This window comes from Catharus ustulatus, chromosome 22 (genome assembly GCF_009819885.2).
Source record: "Catharus ustulatus isolate bCatUst1 chromosome 22, bCatUst1.pri.v2, whole genome shotgun sequence".
Lineage (NCBI taxonomy): Eukaryota > Metazoa > Chordata > Aves > Passeriformes > Turdidae > Catharus > Catharus ustulatus.
The window spans coordinates 4,474,740-4,493,877 of NC_046242.1; the positions used below are offsets into that span (position 1 = coordinate 4,474,740).

The following is a 19,138-nucleotide window of genomic DNA, read 5'->3' on the forward strand; positions in this document are numbered from 1 at the left end:
CTGTCCGTTCACCGGCGCTGCGCGTGGGGGCGTGGCCAACAGAGGGAACCACGCCCATCTCCCCGCCCCCCGCCGGCCGTGGCCCCGCCCCAACGGTCGCTCCGCGGGGTGACGCGCGCGCGGCGCAGCCAATCAGAGCCGCGCGTGGTTTTCAAACCGGCGGAGAGCGGGAGGCGGCGGGGCCGGGCCGGGAACCGGCACCGAGACCGAACCAACCCAATCAAACCCAACCCAACCCCGCGGGCCCACAGCCAGCCCTAATCGCGACCGAGATCGACACCGGAGCGGGACCGGGAGCATTCCCGGGCCATGCAGCGCGTCAAGACTCCCGCCGTGAGTGCGGGCCGGAGCTGGGGCTCGGTTTGGGTGTTCCGGTGGGGCCAGCCCTGGGGAGGGTCCCCGAGGGAACGGCGGGTCCGGTGCGGTCCGCAGCGCTCCCGGTATCTGTGTGTGTGTCCGTGGGTATGTGTGTGTGTGTGTGTGGTGGGGGGGAGCCGCCGGTGCTGCCGCCGGTGATCCCCCGGTTCCCCCCAGGCGCAGAAGCGGCCCCGGCGCACCCCGCTGCAGGAGCTGCAGCTGCAGTCGAACGCCGACCGGACCAGCCTGACCCCCCTGCTCCGCCGGCTGCGGCTCAAGGTCAGTGTGCGGGGGATGCCGAACGGGTGACGGAGAGGGCTGCGGTGTACCGGAACCGGGAATGCTGGGGGAGTAGATGGTGCTGGCGCAATGGGAGGATTTCCTGCTTTAGGGAGATGGGTAGACTGAGGAAAACGGGGTGCAGGCGAGAAGGGCAGGGCTGCCCTGACGCACCTTTCCCCCTAAAATGTCCCGTAGGACCATGACTGCGGCACCCCAGTGTCCTGTGCCCGGGGCCCCCGCAGCAGCGTCACCGCGGTGCCTCGCACCCCAGGACCCCCGCGAAGTGCTACCCTGGGCCCCCCCAGCAGCACCCCAACGCCGTGCACCCTGGAATTCCCCAGCGGCACCACTTTGGAGACCCCCATGACCTCCCCCCGGGCCTTCAGGACTCCTGTCCTTAAGCCTGGTGCCTCTGAGGCCCCCAGCAATACCACCCTTATTCCTGATGCCTTGGAGACCTCCAGCAACACCAGCCCAGAGGCCCCTAGCAATCCTATCCCAGTGTCCAGCACGCCAGAGGTCCCTGACAATACCATGCCAGCCCTTCTGTGCAGTCCAGTCCTGGGGCCCAGCACCACCATGCCAGCCTCTGTGTGTAACTCCATTCCGGTGCCCAGCACACCAGAACCACCCAGCAACACCATGCCAGCCTCTTTGTGCAGCTCTATCCCGGTGCCCAGCACCCCAGAGCCCCCCAGCAGCATTGTGCCAGCCTCTGTGTGCAGCTCCATTCCAGTGTCCAGCACACGAGAGCCCCCCAGCACCAGCGTGCCAGCCTCTGTGTGCAACTCTATCCCAGTGTCCAGCACCCCAGAGCCCCCCAGCAGCACCGTGCCAGCCTCTGTGTACAGCTCCATTCCAGTGTCCAGCACACAAGAGCCCTCCAGTAGCATTGTGCCAGCCTCTGTGTGCAGCTCCATTCCAGTGTCCAGCACACAAGAGCCCTCCAGTAGCATCGTGCCAGCCTCTGTGTGCAGCTCTATCCCGGTGCCCAGCACCCCTGAGCCCCCCAGCACCAGCGTGCCAGCCTCTGTGTGCAGCTCTGTCCCAGTGCCCAGCACCCGAGAGCCCCCCAACAGCCCCGTGCCAGCCTCTGTGTGCAGCTCCATTCCAGTGTCCAGCACCCCAGAGCCAGCCAGCAGCACCATGCCAACCTCTGTGTGCAACTCTATCCCGGTGCCCAGCATTTCGGAGCCCTCCAGAAGCATCGTGCCAGCCTCTGTGTGCAGCTCTATCCCAGAGCCCTCCAGCAGCACCATGCCAGCCTCTGTGTGCAGCTCCATCCCAGTGCCCAGCACCCCAGAGCCCTCCAGCAGCATCATTCCAGTTGCCCTGTGCAGCTCCATCCCAGTGTCCAGCACCCCAGAGCCCTCCAGAAGCCCTGTGCCAGTTCCCCTGTGCAGCACCATCCCAGTGGCTGGCACTCTGGAGTCCCCTGGCAGCACCATGTGCAGCCTTGTCCTGGGGCCCTGCACCCTGGAATCCCCTGGCAGCACTGCCCCAGGGCTCCCCAACATTATTGTCTCAGTGTCTTGCAACCAAAACTCTCCAGGCAGCTCTGCTCTACCCCCCTGCAGCTCTGGGTCCCCTGGCAACGCCAGCACAGCCTCCTGCACCCCAGGGCCCCCTGGCACCAGCTCCACTCCGCAGAAAGCTCCTTTCCACGGGTGGCGAGCAGCACCTCCAGATTTTTCCTGCAGCCTTCTGGCCTCCGAGCCCCCATCTGCAAATGGGAGTGCTGATCCTCTGCATTGCCAAGGCACCCCTGAGGGAGCCAAGTTCCCTGCCCCTGTCCCCCCAGAACAGAGCCCACCTGGCCTCCCTCCCATTGAGACGAGTGGGTTGGAGCCTGCTGGATCAGAAGCCACTCTCACCCGTGTCACCTCGCCTGAATCAACCCTGGGTGCTGTGTCCTGGATGTTGCCGCTGGTGTGGTTGGAGAAGACCCTCAACAGCTCATTCCTGGTGGAATCCCTGAGGCACAGCCTCCCCCTCATCAAGCTGCAGCAGGACACCAAGAGCAGTGTCACCCCCGTGGCCACTGGCACCAGCACAACCCCTGTGGCCACCGTGGCCACTGGCACCAGCACAACCCCTGTGGCCACCGTGGCCACTGGCACCAGCAAAACCCCTGTGCCCACCATGGCCACTGGCACCAGCACAACTCCTGTGCCCATCATGGCCACTGGCACCAGCATGACCCCTGTGGCTACTGTGGCCACTGGCACCAGCACAACTCCTGTGCCCACTGCAGTCGCTGGTACCAGCACGACACCAGTGCCCACCACAGCCTTTGGGACCAGCATGACCCCGGTGCCCACCATGGCCACCGGCACCTTCATGACACCTCGGGACATGTGGGAGAGGAGCATGAACACATCCAGGGAAAGCATCCCCTGTGCCAAGGACAGTGCTGTGGAAACAGACTCCCTGCTCTGGCAGTAAGTATAAGGACATGTCCTCCTGCATGGGGCTGTGGCACCTGTGGGCTATCCTTGCCCTAAGCCCTTCTCTTTGTCCCCAGCTGTCCCCGGGAGCAGCTGAAGACCCTGCCGCGGGCAGAGCTGGAGGGGAGGCTGGAGAGCACCCTCATCATCATCGAAGCCCTCTCGCTGCAGCTGCGTGACTGGCAGCAGAGCCAGCGGCTGCGGCCTGGCGTGGGACCGGCCAAACAGAGGGATGCGCTCACACAGACGGACGCCATCCACCTTGAAGGGGTAAGAGTTCTCTCTGAGGTGATGTCACCCTGTCCCCTGCAGCCTCGGTGCTGTGACAGTGTCCTTGTGCCCCTGGCAAGACGGTGACCCTGTCTGGGTTGGTGGAGTGGAAGTAAAGCGCGGCTGCTGCATCACGGCATCACGCGCCCGCTGCTGCATTATCGCGCCCAGATCAGCCCGCTGAGTCTGCTGGATTTGAACCCTCATGGGGTGAAATGTCCCTGGTGCACGTGGGGGGAGGAGGGGAGGTGTCATGGCTGACCAGCTCTCACTGGCCCCAGCGTGGTGCAGGGCTGGTGCAAAGCACCCTCTGCACTGGTGGATGGAAGAGGAAATCTACTGGCAGCACCACCTCAAGCTGTGGAGGAAAACAGAGGCTGTGCAGTGGGAGCTGGAGGTGGATGCCCATTGGCTGTCACTGGCGATGAGTGTGCCATATCTCAGCCACACAGGGCACACACGTGTGTGCCAGGCGCTGCCTGTGCCAGCTGCTGTAGCACCAATGTCCTTGTCCCTTCCCCAGAGCACCTGGAGCAGCCAGAGTCTCCTGTTCTGGGGCCTGGCGGATGCCGCTTTTCGGAGCTTGCAGGATGAGCAGATGAGCTCCTGCACATCCCTCTGCTTTCCCTTTCCCCTGGGTTTTGGGAGACCTGTTGGCACACACAGCAGCTGTTCCTGGTCCCTCATGGTGCTGTCACCCTCCACAGCAGGGGCAGGAGAGGACTCTGGTATCCTCCAAGGTGCAGAGCTGTCTGGAAGAGCGGGATGCCATCAGGCAGCGAGTGGATGAAGCCCTACGAGCCAAGGACCAGGTAATGGGACAGCTCTTGTGGGATCGAGGTAGTCTCAGCTGTCCTCCTGCCTTTGGTGGGGCATCTGCATCTCTACCCATCTCTGGGGATGAGGATCTCCCAGGAGAAGAAAATCCCAATGTGAAAAGCAAGAAGTGCTGTGTGATGATGCTCTCTGGATGTTTTTTTGGCACGTTCTGTGTCCCCCTGGAAGCAGAAGTCCTAGGCTGATCAGGGATGGCTCCTGGGAGTTTCCTCATGTGCAACAGCATAGCTGGAGCAGCATCCTCTCCTCTGCAGGAATATCTCTTCCTGGAGGCTTTCTTTGCCCATGCCAGTGCTGAGATCAGTGCCCGTGACCAGAGCCTGGCCTCCCAGCAAGAGCTGAGCACATTGCTGGACCATGCCATGAACCTGCAGGTACTGAGTGTGGTGCTACCCCCACTGCAGCAGGGGCTGGAAGGGCTTGGGTGTACCAGAGGTTTCCTGGTGCTGCTGCTGGGAAGCTGCTGCAAATTTGCCCTCAAGGCTGGTACTTGCCTCCCTTCATGGCCATTAAATACGGTTTTTCTACCACAGCAGTGCTGACTCATCCCTCCTACCCTACAGGCATCCCTGTCTGCTGAGGCGCAGTCTTTCCGGGAGTTCTTAGATGTCACCTTTGAAAATCTGGAGAAGGAAAGGAGAGCCCTGGATGAGGAGGTGAGGGGTGTCCTGTGGGGGCTCAGCCCCTTGCTGCCCTGCCAGTGCTCTGTGCCATGACCTGTCCCAGGTCACACAGCAGGACAGTGCCACCAGTGCCATGGCAGTGCCATGCTGAGCTCTGCCTGGTGCTGTCTCCCTTCCCAGCGGGAGCAGATGAGGGCCCTGGTGTTCCAGTCCCGTGCCCTGTTCGAGCATGTGCCTGGCAAGCTGCGGAGCTGCCTGGAGGAGCTGGCTGCCACACGGGAACGAGCAGAGGAAGCTCTTCAAGCCAAAGAGGAGGTACAGGGATGCCTCCTCTCAGTGCAATGAGGTGTCTGAGGCACCCCATTGGTGTGAGAACACCCCATGGGGAAGAGCATGCCAGAGTAAGCACTGTGTCTCCACAGGTATCCTGCCAGCTGGAGAAGACCTTGGTGACCCTGCAGAATGCTGAGGCTCAGCTGGAGAAGCTGACAGTGGCCAACTCACGCCTGGGCAAAGGTAGGGGTGGGCGACATGGGGGCTGGAGCTGCCCCATCCCCATGCCCGTGTCCCCCCTGGATGACGACTCTGTCCCTCGCAGACCTGAGCTCCGTGACAATAAAGCTGGCCAGCACGGAGCAGGAGCGGGATGCGCTGCAGCAGGAGAATGAGAAGCAGTGGGAGGAGATGGCCCAGTGAGTTTGAGCCCTGATGTCCTGAGCCCCATCCCACCTCTGGACCCCCAAAACAGCACCCCCTGATCCCATCCTGTCCCCTCAGGCTGGCGCAGGAGAGGAACTCCCTGCAGCAGGAGTGCAAGGAGCTGTGTCAGGAGCTGCGGGAGGCCACCGAGTGCCGGGAGGTAGGAGCTGCCTGACCTTGCCTGAGCTGTCACACGCTGCTGCCCCCCCATCACAGCCTCTCCGGGAAGGCTGGCAGATGGCCAGCAGCGGGATTAGCCCTCCTACGGAGGGGGATGAACTTGTGAGGGCGGTTGACATCCCGCACGTAGCGCAGCTTTTCATCCTGCCCGGCAGGGATTCCCAGGGAGGGGGCTGGGCAGCTCTTGGAGATAATTTTCTTGGAGATAATTTTCCCCTGCAGGCATGGAGCTGTCCCTCAGCCTGTCTTATGTCCCCAGTAAACTGGTTGGTAGGGTTTGGGCTGCTGGGATAAAGCTGCCCCTGATTAGAAACAGCACCCTGAGGCATGGGAGGGTCTGTGCTGGAGGTGCTGATGAGACCCCTCTGGTCTCTGCTTTGGCTGCTCACGGCTGTGTCTCCCCACCCTCTTACAGTTCCTGGATCAGGAGAACCAAATGTGCCGCAAGCAGCTGGAGGAGGTGGAGGCCAGACTGAACTCCACGATGGCCACGCTGCAGGAGCAGGTCCTGCAGCACGAGGAGCTGATGGATTCCCACCAACACCTGCGGTACTGCCCCATGCACCAGCTCCACTCCAACCCCTCAAGTTTTGGGACACCAAACCCTTTCTGGGGTGTCAGAGGGGACGTTTTGATCATGGTCACAGCCAAGTGTGGTGGTCGAGGTGGGTGGGAGAGGCTGTGGGGAAGGCCAGCAGATCCCATCTCGAGGCAAGCTGCCAAAATCTGTGAGATTTGCACCATTGCTGGTGAGAGGCAGGCGTGTCCCCATCCCACACTGAGGAAGGGAAATGCTGCTCCTGCTGAGGCTGATGCCATCCCACAGGGAAGAGCAGGCTGCCCTCAGCAAGGAGCTGGACAGCACCAAGGCCGAGCTCCTCAGCTTGCAGACAAAGAGGAACAAAGTTTCTTGGTGCTCCACGGACATTATGGAGAGCAAGATGCGGTTGCAGGAGCTCGCTGACTGCCTCAAGGCTGCTCTGGAAGAGCAGGTAGGAGCCCTGTGCTGGGGACAAGGATGACAGGATGGCCCAGGAGACGGTCACACACCTGTGGCTCTTCATGGCATGGCTTTGAGACCCTGTGCTTGCTGGGGCAGTCACAAACTGCACTCCAGTGCTGTACTCTCCTTCTCCTCTGCAGGATGATAACGATGCTCCATCAAGAAACAAAGCCTGGACCCCAGGCCCCCGGACCCCGGGCTGGCAGACCCCACGCCGTGCCTGGACCCCAGCCTTCCGCACCCCGGTGTGCCGCACCCCGCACCACGCCAGCAGCTCCTTTGTGGGCAGCGTCCTGAAAGCCGTGGCAGGCAAAGGTGAGCTGGTATATCCTCTCTGGGTTATGGGGAGGCCCACGATGGGGGTTTCTCCCTCCCATGCTGGGGGATGTGCAGGGTTGGGCACAGCCACTACCTTCTCTTGCAGGTGCCAATGAAACTACCAGAAGTGGGAGTACAGTTGCCAAGGACAAACTTGGATCTGTGCCAAAGCAAACAGGTATTGGGGCTGTCACCTTGGCTGGGACCCTGCTCTGAAGCTGTTGGGCTGTGCAGAGGGAGCAGGCACGCCTTCCTTTGTGTGCCCTGGGGCTGATGTTCCCGCTGTGTTGCTCATGAGACTCTTTCCTGCCTGCAGAGCCTGAGGACGCTCTGGTGGAGAGTGTGAAGGAGCTGAGAGCTGTGGTCTCCAACCTTGCCATGCTGAGCTCCCGCATCCAGGAACTGGAGCAGAGCGAGTTCAGGGCACTGCAGACAGAGATGTGAGTTCAGTGTGGGTTCATGTCAAGGGTTAGGCAGGGGTATCACTGTCCTGGGTATGGCCCTTCCTGCAGGCAGCCTGCCTGGGTCTGCCTCTTGCCCCAGCTTAGACCCAGATTAGACCTCTCCTGTCATGGCTAGATGGGCTTTTTCCTGCTGGCTGGGCTGGACCAGGTGTCTTCTCTCACTATGGGCCCAGGGGCATGCCCAAGAGGGGGTTTAGTACCTGGTGCTGTGCTTGGCTGCGATCTTCACCCACTCCCCACCACTGTCCTCTCCCAGCTCTGACCTGCAGCTGCGACTGGAGACACTGACAGCTGAGAGCCAGGAGAAGGTGGATGCCCAGGCTGCCACCATTGCCAAGCTGAACAAGGCGCTGAGGACCAAGCTCGAGGTGAGGCAGAAGTGGGCCAGCGCTCACCCCAGGGCACAGCCGAACTGGGACGGGCGCTGATCTAGGACATGGAGAAATCTGGTGATGCCCCATGGGTGCTCCTGGCTTGTCTGACCTCCTCCAACATGAGAAAACCTGCTCTGGGGTGCTGGGGGTGGCCAGGGCTGGGCACTGCCCTGACCCCACTTCTTCCTCCCTGTCAGAATGAGAAGGAGCTGCAGGATGCGGTGAAACAGCAGGAAGAGAAGATGTTGCAATTCATCGACAAGAGTGGGGAAGTCACGGTGTGTGATGGGGGCACGGGTGGGCAGCACCCCGGGGGGCTGCCAGCCACAGAACCCCTCTCAGCATCCCTTTTTCCCTGTAGAGACTGAAGGCAGAAGTCTCCCAGCTGAAGTGCTTGCTTCAGCGTGCAGAGACAGAGGCCAAGGTGCTGTGGGAGGAGATGAGGAACAAGGAGCACCAGGTGGACACAGCCTACGTCCAGGAGCGGGTCATGCTGCGGCGGGAGGTGCGGCCGGGGAGCTGCAGGGCTGTGAGGGCTCCTCATGTAACCCTGTTGTGGACAAGGAGACCTCTTCAGACCTTCCTCCTCACACCCCATCCCTCATTCCAGAGCTTTTCCCCACAGGGATTTCAGCAGGGCTTGCTCCTTTTGCAGGTGGATAAACTGAGGCTGATGCTCGTGGAAAAAGAAAATGAGAACAAACGGCTCACTGACAAGTACCTGGAGCAGGTATGGGGAGCCCCAAGGGGCTGCCCTGGCTCCAGTTGTAGAATCAGAATGGTTTGGGTTGGAAGAGACCATAAAGGCCACCTAGTTCCAACACTCCTGACATGGGCAGGGGTCCCCTCTCCCTTCTGGGCTGGTCCCTGCCCAAGTTTGGAGCAGAATCCTGACAGGCATCTTCCACCACCACAGGTCCGAGGGCTGGAGATGAAACTCCATCGTACCCAGAAAGTGCTGAGGACCCAGGAGGAGATGCAGGAGAAGATAAAAGAGGTGAGACTTACGGTTCATTGCTCACCCTGGCTGTGACTGCAACACCACCAACCCAATCACTATCGCTGCTTCTGTCCCCAGGTCCTGTTGGCCGCCCCTGAGGTGGCTCTGGGTTGCCAGGAGCTCCAGAACCTGCTGCGCAACCTAGGCCTGAAGCCAGCCAGCAAGGAAGCTGCTGAGCCGCTATAGCCTGTAGCCTGAAACCTTTCCTGTTGTTAATGTTGTAATTATTTATTGAATAAAGTTGTGTTGGCTTTTACCCCGCCTGCTGTGTGCATTCAGGAAGCTCCTGGTGTTGTGGGTGGGGACAACTTGTCCAGCCTGTGCTGGTTGCTCCTGTTCCGTCACGGGGCTGTGGGCACAGCTCCCTGCCACCCCAGGGCCTCTCCTTGGCGGGGGACATGTCCCCTGCTCTCTGCCAGTGCTTGCTCTCAATCAGGGACCGCGTTCCCCAGGCTCCCACCCTGCGGCCCCGGCAGCAGCCGGAGTGTCCGGGCTGAGCCAGCCTCCCTCCCCTGCTCCCCGCTCCTCCTCCTGCCCTAGATTCCCTCTGTGCCCTGCTCTGCAGGGGCTCGTCGGATCCTGCACCCCATCCTGGGGCTGCAGGCACGAGCCTGTTGTGTGGGAATTGTTCCAGAGGCTGCTGGATCCCTCACCTAATCACGGGGATGATTCCAGAGGCTGCATCCTGCACCCCCAGCCCAGGGCTGTGGGCACACGCCTGTTGCACGGGGATGTTTCCCCCTCCCAGCCTGGCTCCAGCACGCAGCATCCCATGGCTCAGCCAGTGCCGGGAGCTCTGCCAGCTCCTGCTCCCAACCCCCTTTGGTCCCTGCTGCTGCTGCATGGAGAGGGGGGCTCCCTTAGGGGCTCCCCGGCTCCCAGCACAGCTCCAACCTTACCTCCCTTCTTCCCTGCTGGGACAGCTCTTGCGGGATTCCCCTCCCGGTGTTCCTGACCCCAAAGATGCTCCCCACCGCTATGGGGACCACGCGGCACCTTCCCTCCCCTGCGCTGGCCCAAAATAGCAGCACTCCAACAAGTGCTCTGGTTTTTAATGGCCTCTTTCTCCTGCCCAAGGGGGGTGGAAATCACCTTCGCCTGCCCTCTGCCACAGCCCTGCGCTCGCTCTGTGTGGGGCGGGCGCTGTGACCGATTTATTTACCCGGGCAATGGAGGTGTTTGGGGCTGTGCCTCCACGTCCTGGGTGCGTGGGTGGCTCGTGGGAGAAGCAATGAATGCTCTCTGCTCCCTGGCACTGCCTCCCTCCGTGCTCTGTGACCCGCCGGGTCGGGTACAGCCTCCCGAGGTGCCAGGCTGGCAGTGGGGGGGCCCGGCTCTGGGATGGAGGGAGATGTGCTCCCTTCCCTGGATTATGGCCACGCAGAGCGGCTGAGCCTCCTTTTACGGCGGGATTCAGCACAGCGGGGCCCTGGCAGCTGTCCCCGTGGGGCGAGTGGGGACACTGGTATTGTCCCTGTACCGGCTGTGGGTGGTTTTTGAGCGGGGTTGGTCTCCTATGAGTGTCCCCACCGTGTGCTGGAGGGTCTGGGGCTCAGTGCTGCTGGCCCCTGGGCACAGAGGTGACCCCGATGCTGCACAGTAACAGTGACCCCAGCCTGGGGGTGGGACAAGGGGGTCCCTGGCACAGAGGTGATGAAGGAAAAGTCTCTTTTTGGATAATAGTGGCAATAGGGGGGCACAGCAGGGGGGATGTCAGAGGTCCCTGCCCGTAACCAAGCAGGGATGGTGGGACAGAGAGGTCTCCAGCACCAACTGGAGATGGCACAGTGGAGTCCCTGAGTGGCATGGGAAGGTCTTCCCATGACAAGGGGTGACTCAGCTGTGTCCCTGGGCGGTGGCGGGGGGGCACAGAGGGGTCCCCATCACCAGCACGGTGTTGCAAAGGGGTGACAGAGAGGGGTCCCAAGCCTGGGATTGTCACCTTCGGGTCGCCAGGAGTGTGGGGGTTGTAGCCGGCGGGGGGCCACGACCCTGTTTGGGGGGGCTGTGTCTGGCGGGGGGCGCGGGCGGTGGCGGGGGCGGGCCGGGGCGGGGCAGGGGGCCGGTCCCGTCCGGTGCCGCCCCGCCGGTCACGTAGCTCTGCGGCACCGCAGCCACATTTACCGCGGGGCCGGAGCGCGCAGCCCGCAGTCCGTGCTCGTCGCCGCCGCCCTACACGGTACGGGGGAGCCGGGGGTCGGGGAGAACCGGGGGGCCGGGGGGAGCTGCCGGGGGAGCAGCCAGGGGGTCCCGGCGGTGGGAGCCGGCAGCCCCGCCGAGCCTCCCGGGTGTTTCTGTGCGGCATCCCGGGGGTCGGTCCGCGCTGGGGGGCTCCAGGGCAGAGAGACCCCCGGGCATGGGGGTACTGGGGGTTTGGGGGGACCCAGGATACTCGTCCTGCGCTGGCGGAGCTCGAGTTTCTACGTTGCCGGGCGGGGCATCGAGTGCCGGGTTCTTGGGGGCATCACCGGCCCCGCGACGGTGCCAGCCCCGGGGTATCGCCATCCTTGGCGTACCCCAAACTTTGGGTAACTCCATCCCCGGCTTGTGCCGCCCCGGGGCTGCTCCGTCACTCATTCCTGGGCTATTTCCGTCCCCCCGGTATCCCCATCCCCGTGTATCGTCATCGCCCGCGTAACCTCCCCGCGGGATATTCCCGACTGTGGAGTATCTCCGTCTCCGGGGTACCCCAAAGCCCGGGTAACTCCAGATTCAGGTAGTGCCTTCCTGGGGTTTCTCTTTCCCTTTTTCCCGGAGTATTTCCGCCCCCCCGGTACCCCCATCCCCGGGCTGTTTCCAGTCCTTGCGGGGCATTCCCATCCCCAGGGCACCCCCATCCCGGTCCCCTCGTGTCCTGCGCGGGTCCCCGCGGAGCTGCTCTCCCTCAAGATGGCTGGGCTGGGGGCGGGCTGGCAGGCAGGCAGGCACCAAAATGGCTGGGAGCTGCCCGGCATCCTCCACGATCCCTGCCACGAGGCTTACACAACGTGCCCTGACCGGTGGGGCCAGGCTGCCAGCCCCGTGGGGGTCCCCGCTGCCCGGGGAAGGGGCTACGTGTGGTTTCGGGGTGTCGCCCCGGTGGTGCGTGACTCAGTCCCCGTCCGCTCGCAGCCACCGCCACCATGACGCACCAACACCCCGCGCTGACGGCCGAGCAGAAGAAGGAGCTGTCGGATATCGCGCTGCGGATCGTGGCCCCGGGGAAGGGCATCCTGGCAGCCGATGAGTCCGTAGGTCAGTTTGGGAGGGGGAAATCTGTCCTGCCACCTCTTTTCCCCACGCCGGATGGAGGCTGATGAGGGTGCTGGGTGCCTGCAGGGAGCATGGCCAAGCGCCTTAACCAGATTGGGGTGGAAAACACGGAGGAGAACCGCCGGCTGTACCGCCAGATCCTCTTCAGTGCTGACAGCAGGGTGAAGAAATGCATTGGGGGCGTCATCTTCTTCCACGAGACCATGTACCAGAAGGCTGATGACGGCACCCCCTTCGTCCAGATGATCAAGGACAAGGGCATCGTTGTGGGCATCAAGGTGTGGGGCATGTCCTGCTGGGTTTTTGGGGTGCTGAGGGTGCTTGGAGGGTGCTGGTGAGGCTCAGTGCCGCCTTCCTCTCATTCCACAGGTGGACAAGGGTGTTGTGCCTCTGGCCGGGACCGATGGCGAGACCACCACACAGGGTAGGTGTACAGGGGCTGTGGGGTTTGGGGCCATGGGGTTTGTGGCTGTGGGGCTGACACATTGCCCCACAGGTCTGGATGGGCTGTGGGAGCGCTGTGCCCAGTACAAGAAGGACGGGGCAGACTTTGCAAAGTGGCGCTGCGTGCTGAAGATCAGCGAGCACACTCCCTCCGCGCTTGCCATCATGGAGAACGCCAACGTCCTGGCCCGCTACGCCAGCATCTGCCAGCAGGTACGTGTGTGCCTGCTGCCATCGCCCCACAGAGTGGGCAGTGAGGCTCAGCACTGTGCCTGTGCAGTGATGATGATGATCCCTGGGGATCATCCCCAGCGGCTGGACATAACCCCTGTGTTGGGTAACACCTCACGTGGTTGGCACGGGCATCACCCATAGGGTCAGGCATCAATCCATGGGGGCAGGCGTTGCTGTGTGCACCTCACAAACATGGACATTACTCTGTGGGGCTGAGAACTGACCCTCCCTGCTTGGGCATCACCACAAAGGGGGGCATTGAGCCTCGGGGCTGAGCACCGCTCCACAGGTCTGGGCATTGTCTCATGTAGCAGTGGGGCTGAGGGATGCCCAGGGACATCACTGTGATGGTCTCTGCCTGTTTGGCTGTTTGCAGAACGGCATCGTGCCCATCGTGGAGCCGGAGATCCTGCCTGATGGTGACCACGATCTCAAGAGGTGCCAGTATGTGACAGAGAAGGTGAGTGGTGGGGTGGCAGCAGGACGGGCACCGTGCTGTGCCGTGCTTTGCCAGGGGACTCCACGCTGCCTGTCCTCCCCAGGTGCTGGCAGCTGTGTACAAGGCACTGAGCGATCACCACGTCTACCTGGAGGGAACCCTGCTGAAGCCCAACATGGTGACTCCTGGGCACTCCTGCCCCACCAAGTACAGCCCAGAGGAGATTGCCATGGCCACTGTGACCGCTCTGCGCCGCACTGTGCCCCCAGCCGTGCCAGGTACCAGCCCTGGCACATGGCAGAGACTGGGAGAGCGATACCCTGTGTCCCCTCCCCAGTACCCTGTGTCCCCCCTGTGCCATAACCCTGCTCTCCACAGGTGTCACCTTCCTGTCTGGGGGTCAGAGTGAGGAGGAGGCTTCCATCAACCTCAACGCTATCAACACGTGCCCGCTGGTGCGGCCATGGGCCCTCACCTTCTCCTACGGGCGGGCGCTGCAGGCGTCGGCGCTCAGCGCCTGGCGCGGGCAGAGGGACAACGCCGAAGCTGCCACCGAGGAGTTTGTCAAGCGTGCAGAGGTGATGGGGGTGGCCCTCCTGGGAGTGGAGTGCCAAGGGCTGGGCTGGTGGGGACACCGAGGGCTGTGTGCCCGAGGTGGGAGGGGTGGCTGAGGACCGTGTCCCACGGGCTGAGAGAAAATACCAAGGGCTGTGCCTCTTAGGATGAGGGATGCCAAGGGTTGTGGTCCCCATGGAAGGGACACAGTTCTGTCTCTGTGGGGGGCAGTGAGAGCTGTGTTCCCATAGGGGAATGAGGTGCCAAGGGCCACATCCCTGGGCTCTGTTGAGCTGGGGCACCCTGCAGGCTGTGTCCCCAGTGACTTGGGGACCTTGAGTGACACCCCAGCGTGACCACTGACCTTTCCTTCTCCCGCAGGTGAACGGGCTGGCAGCGCTGGGCAAGTACGAGGGCAGCGGGGACGACTCCGGGGCCGCCGGGCAGTCCCTCTACGTGGCCAACCACGCATACTGAGCCCCGGCCGGGCAGCCCACCGGCCCCGGCCCCCGCCCCGGCCCCCTCCCCGCCACCGCTCACACCCCGCTTCCACCCCAGCCACCCAGGGGAGCCGCCACGCGGGGAGGGGAAGGGGGGAGCGCCCCGCGGGATGTCCGCAGATGGAATGAGGGCTCCGGCTCCGCCGGGCCCTGTGGGGAGCCAGCCGGGGGCCCCTTTGGCCGGGGGCTCCGTGAGGGGAGGAGGGCAGGCCGCGTGGGGGGCAGGAGGGGAGGCCTGGGGGTGCCCCTGCCCTGCCGTAGCTTTGCAGTCCTGGTCGCTGCCGCCCTTGGGGCGCCTGTGTCGTGTTCGCCGTGTGCACCCCGTGTACCAAATAGCCTAACAACGAATAAATGGTAGAGACAGCGCTGTGCCGCCTCTTTCGTCGCCGCGGGGCACCCGGGAGCCTTTCCACCCCCCCCCTCGTCCCCCCCGATCTGGGCATCGCCGGCGGCGTGTTGTGCTTACTTATGCAATGAGCTGTGCTGGGTCTCAGCCTGCCCACACACATCGTGAGGCTCCGTGAGCTTGGCAGGGGGTGGGTGGGCTCCCCCTAAGGGCGATGGGGCGGGTGAGGAGCTCTTGTCTCCCATCTCCGTCCCGGCTCCGGTACTCGGCGCTCCCCCGGTGTCCGCGGGCGGCGCCGCCGCGTGTCCCCCCGCGGCACTCGTAGCCCGCCCCCTCACGGGCGGAACGCGCTCTGATTGGTTCTGCTGCCCGCCCGTGTGTGCAGCCGCGCGGCGCACGCCGCGCTCATTGGCTGCCTTAGGTATTGTGAGCTCCGATTGGCTGGGCTGGCGCAGGGTGCGTTCCTCCCGACTGGGCCGGGAAGTGAAGATGGCGGCGGCGGCTGCCTTGGCCGCGGATGAGGCAGGTACTGGTGGGCTCGGATGCTCGGTGTTTGTTCGCTGTCTCCCGGCTCTCCGACCCCGGTCTCCGGGGAGCCGGGCCGGTGCTGAGCGCTGTCCCCGCAGAGCGGGCGCGCGGCCGGCGCGCCGCCCTGTCCTTTGCGACTATCGCCGTGGTGCTGGGACTGCCGCTATGGTGGAAAACGACCGAGACGTACCGCGCTGCGCTGCCCTACGCGGACATCGATGAGCTCGGCCAGCAGCCGGTGAGCGCCGGGCGGGCCCGGGGGCGGCGGCTCTGGGGGCTCGGGAGCCCGGGCTGACGCTGTCCCTGTGCAGGTTCGGCTGGTGGTGCCCATGGCCGTGGTCTTCGGCCCGGGGTCGGTGCCCAGGGACCTGCCGAGGCCGCTGCCCTTCAGGGACGTGCAGGAGATGGAGATTTCCGTGAACGGTGAGAGACCCCCTTGTCTGTCTTTGCCCCATCTTCTCCTCATGGGTGGCCTCGCCCTTTCCTGGGAGTCCCAGCCTGCTTCACTCCCCGGCAGCCCGGAGCTCCCGGGACCCCAAGCCCCACTCACCAGCATCATCCTGCCCTGAGCTGGCAGCACAGAGAAGGGACCAGCTCCATTGCCTGGGGATGGGGAGGATGGGATGTGTCTGGCTAGTGTGGACCAGTGATGCTACATCCCATAGTGGTTCATGCCACTGGCACTCAAAGGACCTCATGCCGTGTGTCCCTCTGGAGTTGTCCCTTGTCCCTGTGAGCACCAGGCTCCTATGAGAGGTCTGGGATTCTGGGATCAGCAGATTCACTCAGATTTTCTGCCCCTGCAGTGAGAGCCAGCGTCACGTCCCGCTATGAGATGCACTATCGGAGCACCACGGCTCGGGAGGAGGCAGCACTGGCTGCAGTGACTGCACGAGGTATTGGAGCAGGGAATTGCTGGGGTGCTCCTTTTCCTGAGGCTGGCTGAGCTGAGAGCACACTTTGCTTTGTCTCAGAGTGAGACAGGGATTGGAGTGATATTCCCAACCCTGCCAGTGCTTCCATCTTCCCCAGAGGCTGATGCTGCTCTACACCCACTGCAGGACACCACCATGGGCTCTCTGACCATGTATGTGGTCCCTGAAACCTCCTCTCTCTTGCCTCAGGTAGGGAGCAGCACCCTGTGGTATGTGCTTCACCCCTGGGAGGTGGCATTTGTCACGTGTGGCTGTCACAGGTGGCACTGTGCTGTCCTCAGGGCGCTGCTCCCAACCCTCACCCCATCCCATCCCATCCCCAGGGTATCAATGTCTACGTGGGGAAGCACCGCAGCGCCCTGGTGAGGGCTGGGGGGAGCCTGGCTGCCCTGCAGGCCCGGCTGCGGGAGGTGACACAGGTGATGTCCTTCACGGCCAGCTCCATCGCCGCCGCCCTGTCGGACCGCGTGCCCAGCGGCCAGCTCAGCCCCGACGCGCGGCGGTACCTGAAATCCAGCCTGGGTATGGATGTGCCCTCCGTCCCTGGCCTTGGGAAAGCCTTCTGCTGCTGGGGAAGATCCCATTCCTGCTCTAGCTATAGCATCCTTGGATGTCTTCTGGGATAACAGACCCCTTTGCCTGTAGCAGTTGTTGTGGGCCAGGGCTGTGCTGTGATTGCTCTGTTGGTGTCACCCCACACTGGGGTGGGCCGGGGAGGAGGGGACAGGCCCTGCTGCTCTTGGGAGCTCTGTCATGGCCTCGGTGACTCACAGGCTGTGGGTCCTTGCAGGGTATGAGATCACCTTCAGCCTGCTGAACCCTGACCCCAAGTCCCACACCGTGGACTGGGACATCGAGGGGGCTGTGAACCGCTATGTGAAGCCTGTCCTGGACAAACTGAGCTTGGTGGCCAACTTTTCTGTGGATTCACAGGTGAGGGCTGAGAGAGATGGTGGGGAAAGCCCAGCCCTGACCTCCCTGGGATGCGCTTCTCTGCCAGCAGTGTGTCCCTTGTGTGCCTGCAGATCCTGTACTACGCTGTCCTAGGAGTGACACCACGCTATGACAAGGAGTCCTCCAGCTTTCTCCTGAGTGCTCACAGCCTCCCACATGTCATCAACCCCGTGGAGGCCCGGCTGGGTGAGCACCGTGCTTGTGGCTCACTGGGATCTGTCTCATGGGACTGTGGCTCCCTTTCCCCCCAGCCCATGTGAGAGCTGCTGGGCTGGCTGTGAAGGAGGAGCTGTGGCCTGCTCCTGCTGTCCTTGCCAGCCATAAGAATTCTGTGACTTCTTCAGGGTCCAGTGCTGCCTCACTCTACCCAGTGCTGAACTTCCTGCTGTATGTGCCAGAGCGCTCCCACTCCCCTCTGTACATCCAGGACAAGGATGGAGCCCCAGTGAGCACCAACGCCTTCCACAGTCCTCGCTGGGGTGGCATCATGGTATGGGAACCATGAGGGTGTTGGCAGGGCTGGGACAAGGTGGTGGCTCCCCATTCCCAGCTGGTGACCCTGTTGGCCCTGAGGCTCTGGATATGCCTTGCTGACACACTCTTCTGCAGGTTTACAACGTTGAAGCCCCTGCTTCCCCACAAGCCTCCCTCCCTCTGCATGTGGATGTGGACATGGCACGAGTGATGGAGGTTTTCCTGGCCCAGCTCCGGTGAGGATGTGCTCTTCCCTCCCCGGGCCTCTGTGGAAATCACTGGGGTCAGAACAGGCTGTACCCAAACAGCTTGTTCACTCCAGGCTGAGAGTGGCTCTTTGTGGCCTTTGAGGTGCTGGCTGCTGGCCATCACTGCTCTGTGGCCGGGGATGCTGGCACATCTCCCGTCTCCTCAGGTAGGAGGTTCATCGTGCCACCCATCCAGGAGGCAATTAGGCAGGATTGGGACTAAACAGGGAAGAGGAGCGGGGAGCTTATGGGAATGCAGGCTTGTGATGTGGGCTGGGACCATCCCTTCTACTCTCAGGTTACTCTTTGGGCTGTCTCGGGAAGAGGTGCCCCCTGAGTTCCTGCTGGAAAACCCAGGGAATGAGGGGCTGGCTGACTGGGAGCTGGACCACCTGCTCTGGGCCCACACTGTGGAGAACATTGCCACCGTGTCCACCACCCTGACCTCGCTGGCCCAGCTCCTGGACAAGATTGGGAACATCGTCATCAAGGATGATGTTGCCTCTGAGGTAGGGCTGGGGCACCCTGAGATGGGGACCAGAGGGTGCTGAGTGTCCCTGTTGCTGTCCCTGGCCAGGGACTAACCCGTGGTGTTGTTCCCACACAGGTGTACCGGGCAGTGGCCTCAGTCCAGAGTGCTGTGACCAAGCTGTCCCTGGGCCACCTGCACGCAGCTTTCCAGGCCAGCAAGGAGGCTGTCACCTCCTCAGAGAGGGCCTTCTTTGACCCATCTCTCCTCCATCTCCTCTACTTTCCTGATGACCAGAAATTTGCCATCTACATCCCGCTCTTCCTGCCCATGGCTGTCCCAATTCTCTTGTCCCTGGCCAAGATTGTCCGGGAGACCCGGCTGCGGAAGAAGGAGCCCACCAAGATGGACTGAGTGATGGTGCCCTGGCTTGGGGCTGTCCCCACCTCATGGGGTGGTGTCACAGACTTATGGCCCTGAAAGGCACCCCACGGCCAGGCCTGGCTGCTTGGCTTGTGTGTGCCAGGGCCAGGATGCAGGATTGGGAAGAGAGGCTGCTTTGGGAGGTGGTGGGAAGGGGTCTCAATTTGGGTGCTGAGCCCTCCTGCACCCACAGAGGCAGAGAGGGGAGGGAGGGTGCTGCCTTTGTGCACACCCAGGCTGGTGCTGTATTCAGAAGAAGCTGCTGTGTAAATAAAGAACCCCCTGTTCTGTGGGGGGCTGATGTGGGGCTGTGTGAACCTCCTTTAGCCTTCTAGGGGGGTGACTATTGCCCTGCCTTCCCCTGGCCCAGCATCTGCATTGCTCTATGGGATCTGACTCCTGTCTTATGGAGACAAAAATACTTCACAGGAGAGGGGGGCCAGTTCCTGGAGTCCATCCCATCCATGGGTGCAGAGCCCCCGG

General features: G+C 62.8%; 3 protein-coding genes across 3 annotated transcripts; all 3 read left to right on the forward strand.

The window, feature by feature from the left end:
- Positions 1-234: 234 nt before the first annotated feature.
- SPAG5 (sperm associated antigen 5) lies at positions 235-9,110 on the forward strand. Its single transcript, XM_042779906.1, has 23 exons — positions 235-333; positions 535-636; positions 835-3,080; positions 3,164-3,356; positions 3,880-3,955; positions 4,047-4,168; positions 4,448-4,567; positions 4,757-4,849; positions 4,997-5,131; positions 5,239-5,332; positions 5,415-5,508; positions 5,594-5,675; positions 6,111-6,244; positions 6,522-6,687; positions 6,839-7,013; positions 7,123-7,194; positions 7,333-7,456; positions 7,737-7,848; positions 8,052-8,132; positions 8,216-8,359; positions 8,510-8,584; positions 8,771-8,851; positions 8,933-9,110. Exons 1-23 carry the CDS (start codon positions 310-312, stop codon positions 9,038-9,040), a joined length of 4,653 nt encoding a protein of 1,550 aa, XP_042635840.1. The 5' UTR covers positions 235-309; the 3' UTR covers positions 9,041-9,110.
- A 1,815-nt stretch (positions 9,111-10,925) lies between these two features.
- ALDOC (aldolase, fructose-bisphosphate C) lies at positions 10,926-14,642 on the forward strand. Its single transcript, XM_033078376.2, has 9 exons — positions 10,926-11,033; positions 11,966-12,088; positions 12,173-12,384; positions 12,476-12,530; positions 12,603-12,763; positions 13,161-13,244; positions 13,327-13,501; positions 13,602-13,801; positions 14,160-14,642. The coding sequence occupies exons 2-9, from the start codon at positions 11,977-11,979 to the stop codon at positions 14,253-14,255; spliced, it is 1,095 nt and encodes a 364-aa protein (XP_032934267.1). The 5' UTR covers positions 10,926-11,033; positions 11,966-11,976; the 3' UTR covers positions 14,256-14,642.
- On the forward strand, positions 14,389-18,962 carry PIGS (phosphatidylinositol glycan anchor biosynthesis class S). Its single transcript, XM_033078542.1, has 14 exons — positions 14,389-14,469; positions 14,540-14,603; positions 14,794-15,150; positions 15,251-15,390; positions 15,464-15,575; positions 15,959-16,048; positions 16,185-16,276; positions 16,411-16,609; positions 16,878-17,020; positions 17,113-17,227; positions 17,386-17,531; positions 17,651-17,751; positions 18,062-18,272; positions 18,371-18,962. The coding sequence occupies exons 1-14, from the start codon at positions 14,389-14,391 to the stop codon at positions 18,644-18,646; spliced, it is 2,127 nt and encodes a 708-aa protein (XP_032934433.1). The 3' UTR covers positions 18,647-18,962.
- Positions 18,963-19,138: the final 176 nt, after the last annotated feature.